We start from the raw sequence: 5,900 nt of genomic DNA, 5'->3' as shown, positions 1-5,900 counted from the left end.
ACACACACACACACACACACACACACACTTATAAGTTCTTTGACTATGTCTATGGTCTCTTTTGTCCTTTTGCTTAACCTACCCTTTAACTCATAACCGACATAACAAACTCATAATTATGTCCGATGAGCATCAGGTCAAAGTTCATGTTGCGGCACTTGTCGAAGCGCAACACACAGTAAACTAGAAACACCAATTTGCATGAAATATTCTCTAGCATACACAATTTTTGCCTTCTTTTCTTTGAAGTTGCAGATAGGGAAAATAAAATAGAAAAAATTCGGCATGAATAACGAAGTAATACTTCTTCTTATCTATAATGGCCACCCAATCCCCACACCCCCCTAAAACACCCCCAAAGCAACAAACACCCCCCTCCCCCAAATGACAAAGACCTCCCCTTCCCCCCCCCCCCAGAAAAGACGCCTTCAGTGTGTTGACCCTTGATTAGCTCCCCTTTTCTCGAACCACAAATAACGTATCAAGAATAGTTGAAAGATTGCTGTTTTTAGAAAGCATGACTTTTGACCTTATAGCAATGCCCTGCGCCCCTTATTGGCCTCTTTTTTTATGCGCATTGATCAATGAAATAAAAAATCCTTATCCACTTAAGCCTGCGTTTTTAAAAAAAACTATGCCCTGACCCCTTGTTGACGTCTTTCTGTATGCCCAATGGCCACTGGAATAAAAATCCTTATCCAGTTTAGTTTAGCTTGCTTAAAAAAACAACAACTTGTTGACATCTATCTTATGCCCAATGGCCAATAAAATAAAAATCCTTATCCACTTTAGCCTGCATTTTTAAACAATGCCTTGTGCCAGTGTTTGACCTCTTTCTTCTACCCATTGGCCAACGAAATAAAAATCCTTATAGACCTCAGCCTGCTTTTGTTTAAAAAAGCCCCTCAGCCCATAATTGAACTCTTCCTGACCCAATGGCCAATGCAATAAAAATCCATATCGACTTTAGCCTGCTTTAAAAAAAAATGCCCTGTGCCCCTTGTTTATCTCTTCATTATACTCAATGGCCAAAGAAGTAAAAACCCTTATCGACCTCAACCTGCTTCTTTTTTTAAAATGCCCCTCTGCCCATTGTTGATCTCTTTCTGTATACCCTATGGCCATTGAAATAAAAATCTGTATCCACTTTAGCCTGCTTTTTTCAACAATTCCCTGTGCCCCCTTTTGACCTCTTCATTACGCCAAATAGCCATTGAAATAACAATCCGTATCGACTTTAAACTGCTTTTTAAAACAATTCCCTGTACCACTTGTTGACCTCTTTCTGTATACCCGCTGGTCTTATCCACTTTAGCCAGCTTTTTAAAAAAATAATTCCTTTTTGTCCCATTGACCTCTTCCTTATGCCTAATGGCCTTCAAAATAAAAATCATCATCCACTTTAGCTTGCTTTTTAAAAAAAATGCCCTGTGCCCCTTGTTGACCTCTGACTGACCATTGTCCAGCAGTTCTGAGAAGGACAACCACATGAAAGTGACCAGCAAGATCGCCGAGCTGGTGCTGCTCACGGGGGAGACTATCAACATCACAGACGCCTCTCGGGACCCACGGCTCGAGCACGAGGTGAGACTTTTATAATAATATAATGTGGAGCATCGTGGTGAAATCAGGCGCTCGGCAAGATACTGAAATCAAGTAAATCTGCATTTTTTTTTCAGGCAGTTTTGCATTTTAAAAAAATAATTCTTTTTTTCTCACATTTCTTTTATGCTCAACACTTTTTATGTCCGTTAAGAACACATTTCTGTGTAGATTAGATTTGACAGAAAAACGTTGAATAAAAGCACAAAAAATGTAAATTTGCAGTTCCCAAGGACACTCACAGATAGATCGGTATTTTTTCATCGTAAGCAAGACAAATGAGCTGTTTTTAACAAGATGCCAGTAGCTCCATCAGGTGGAATCAGGTGCTCACGATTTTTTTGGGGCATTCGACAGAGTTATTGGTATCAACTTAAAGCTTGTTCCTTTGTCTTGCTTTTGATGACACAAATACCCATTAAATCTTCCATAGAATTCAAGATATTTTCAGTTGAAGGAAGTGAGGGTCGCCTTCTTGTCAGAGGTAAAATTAACGAGAAAATGTCCTCCAAAATTTTTTGACATCAATATTTTGAGTGTCTTTGGAAACTGCAAATGCACACATTTTTTTTACACCTCTGATTAACGTTTTTCAAGAAAAATCCGCACATAAATGTGTTTTCAAATTGACATAAAAAGTGTTGGACCAAGAAAAAAAACCCCGATGAAAGATGCCCGATCACGGTTAGGGGAGGGTGGAGGTAGGGGTGGGGGATGTCTGTTTCTTCGTTTCCATCATTGTGACGAATTTTTACTTTGTGGATTTGTTTTTGTGTGTATTTTACGCCATCATCCACACAATTTAAACCGTAAAGGAGGCAGGCTTCTTACTCTGCCTGTCAGGGCCAACCCGGGCAGAGAGGGATACAACATCCCGACAGAAAGACCTAGATTCTCGATAAAAAAAATCTTCCCCACTCGGGAATTGAACTCTGGTCTCCTTTGTGAGACAGTGAAGCACCTAACCAAAACACCACCAGCGCAATTTCTGGGCTTTTGGCTATAATAATAATAAAATAATAATAATAATCGTAATAATAATATCAACAACAGCAACAACAATAATGAAGATGATAATAACAATAATGATAATAATAATAATAACAATAATAATAATAATAATAATAATAATAATAATAATAATAATAATAATAATAATAATAATAATAATAATAATATCAACAACAGCAACAACAGCAACAACAACAACAATGAAGATGATAATAATAATAATTATTATTATAAAATAATAATATTAATGATGTTAGTGTGAATTTATGTAGTGCCTATCCCTGACAGTCTCTCAGCGCTCAGTAGTGCAGAAATATAATATATTTTGAACTGTACAATTAACAATTTTTAAAAAAATCCTAAATATTATGCGCATTGTGAGACCATTTACCACCACCATCACCACCACCACAACCCCCACCAACAACAACGGCAATATCAAAAACAACACCAACAGCAAAAACAACAACAACAACAACAACAACAACAACAACAACAACAACAACAACAACAACGACAACAACATCGACAACAACAATTACAGCAACAGCTACCTGTCTAAAACAGCAATTTATCCCTCGACAATGGGTGGCCGTCTTAGACAGTATGGACTGTATGTTAGCCAGCAATATCGTTATGAAAATTATTATTATTATTATTATTATTATTATTATTATTATTATTATTATTATTATTATTATTATTATTATTATTAATTTGTCCTTCCACAGACAGAGAACGTTAAGGGCATTCACACAAGGTCGGTGTTGTGCAAGCCAGTACGAAATCGTCACTTCCAAATCATCGGTGAGTTTTGTTTATTTTTGTATATATATATATATATATATATATATATATATATATATATATATATATATATAAATAAATATATATATATATATATATATATATGATTTTTTTTATAAGCTAATACGTAGTAATATTAAATACACATCTCGCATTGCTCATTACTCTTTTACTTCCCTATCGTCATTTCTGCTTTTTCTATGTAGTTGTTGTTTTTTTGACACCCCCTACCGATACAATTTAGATTAATTAAGGGGCCTGCTTTCAACCCTGACTGTTAGGGCCCACCCGGGCTGAGAGGGATTTCATAACATCCCAACAGAAAGATCAAGATACTCAATAAAAATGTTGTAATCACTCGAGAATCGAACTCGGGCCTTCTGCCAGCGACAGTGAAGCGCCGGAGGTGAGTTTTGTTTAAAAGCTAGTATATAGGCCCTACGTAGTTATTATTAGTAAAAGCGGCGTGGAAAGGAACTGGCCGCTGTACTAGAATGCGCCGAAGGTATAAAAAGTTGTCTCACTAACAAGGCAATCCCCAATGTCCTGATCGGATGCGGGAACAACTTTTTAATTATATTAAGTGCACAGCTCTCAAACTTTATTAACCTTTTACTGTCCTATCGTCATAGACTCTTTTTCTTTCCTATCAAGCATCTAGAGTACATATAAATTCTCATTCTTTTATTTGTATGTTACTGTCTAGTAACACTTATATTATGATATCTTAGTGTTGCAAGCGTCATTAAACTCTTACCAAAAAAACAAAAAAAAAAAGAAAAGAAAAAGAAATCCTTAGACGTGTCCGATGGCATCCTAGACCGTGAACTTGAATGTAATTCCGGTTGGCTCTGAAGCCCCCATTTGACTCAATTTGGATCCAGATGAAGGCCACGGGGCAAAAGTGCGCACACGCTCGCCTATAGTACGGTCAAAAATCCGTGGCGCAACTTATTGTTAGATATCTCCTCAACTATCGAACTTAGCTTCTCCAACGTATGCACTTGAATCAATTTGTACAATATCTTTGTAAACACCCCTTAGCTGTATTCTAGAAAATTCCTTAATATAAAAAAAAAATCCACATGGGTGGTTTCTACATATTTTAAAACGTTAACAGCTGGGGAAATATTATCTTTATTGAACGCATGTTTTGAAAACCTTTAGCGCAAAAAATGTGTTCAGTATAAAATAAATTTCTTGTAAAAAGTTTTGCTACTAAATATTGACATTGGTTACCTGCTGTGAAGTAGGCCATATGCGTATGCAAAACATGTGTGAGAAGCGGGAAGTGCTGTGACCAATCCTATTTTCCGCATGACTGAGATTTATAGTGTTCTAGCCTCAATTGTTGTGGAAAATATGATTAAGTTAAGACAAATTGATACAAACTGTTGTACAACGTATGAGTGACATTGATTTACCCGTTAAAGAGATATTTGAGGATAAGTTGTGCCACGAAATATTGACAGCACTTTAGCTGGGGTTTTGGTCTGTCATTTAGACGTCGATGACAAGCACGCTTCTCAGCGAAATTTTCATAGACAGGTCTGTACCTTAGAATTACAAAGTTCTATCCGCTCACTACCTAGTTTTGAGTAATTTGACGTAAACCATTTTGAGTTTCACAATATGTCAAGGTTTTTTTTCGAAAGCAATTCTTTGAATATCTTGATATCAACTCCGAATAGTCTGACAATTTGTCGCAGATACGAATAGTCTACAGTTTCAATGAGGCTGCCTTTGTTTATGACGACAGATATAAAATTTGGTTTTTGACCCCTTGGTCTCAGTAATTAAACAACGGCCTTAAATGTCAGATAGAACGTTGTAATTCTAAAGTAGCGAGTAATGAGCGGTGACAATGACGGTACACCGTCTAGGATAATATTATAATTTATAATTTAAGTCAACGCTTCAAAGTTACCGATTAGTTAGTTCAAGGGTCAGTGAGCATTCGTTGCATAGCTTTAAGTTGGTAAATGTTTTTACCTGCCCACTGGCATAAAATCGATGACGTTTTGGGAGCAGGTACACAGACTACTGAGACACTGTATTTTCATATAGGTGTATTTATACATCCATCGACACAATTTAGATAATTTAGAACGCAGGCTTTAACCTTGCAAGTCTGCGCCGACCCAGACTTTAAAAAAGGGATACAACATAATAGCGAGATCCTAGATAACATTCTTCTCTCACGGAAATCGAACTTGGGTCTCCTGCGCTCGTCGGCACTGCGAATGGGCAAGAGAGTGACAAACATACAAAAGAAGTAGAGGAAAAATTGCAATAGTTAGGAAGAGGAAAGAAACAGCAGAAGTTCCCCCTATTTTTTCCCGGCACAGTATGAGCATGGCATTGATAAATCAGCCAATTTACAATTCTGTTGTGAATAAGAACATGTTAATGTCCCCTCTTTGGGAATGGTCTAAAGACAATTCAGTCAGAAGCACTGGCCTGTGGGCGGGGGTGGGGGT

General features: G+C 37.0%; 1 protein-coding gene across 1 annotated transcript in view; it reads left to right on the top strand.

Moving 5' to 3' along the window:
• The window catches only part of LOC101856982 (dual 3',5'-cyclic-AMP and -GMP phosphodiesterase 11A), a gene marked incomplete at its 5' end in the record, with an annotated part of 142,616 nt that overhangs the window by 99,431 nt on the left and 37,285 nt on the right, over positions 1-5,900 (top strand). Inside the window, 2 exon segments of the mRNA XM_005105621.3 lie at positions 1,467-1,584; positions 3,345-3,420. Coding sequence (XP_005105678.3) covers positions 1,467-1,584; positions 3,345-3,420 — 194 coding nt within the window.

This window comes from Aplysia californica, unplaced genomic scaffold, assembly GCF_000002075.1.
Source record: "Aplysia californica isolate F4 #8 unplaced genomic scaffold, AplCal3.0 scaffold00481, whole genome shotgun sequence".
Taxonomy (NCBI): domain Eukaryota; kingdom Metazoa; phylum Mollusca; class Gastropoda; order Aplysiida; family Aplysiidae; genus Aplysia; species Aplysia californica.
Note: the sequence above shows the minus strand (reverse complement) of the source record. Positions and strands in the feature narration are given on the sequence as shown.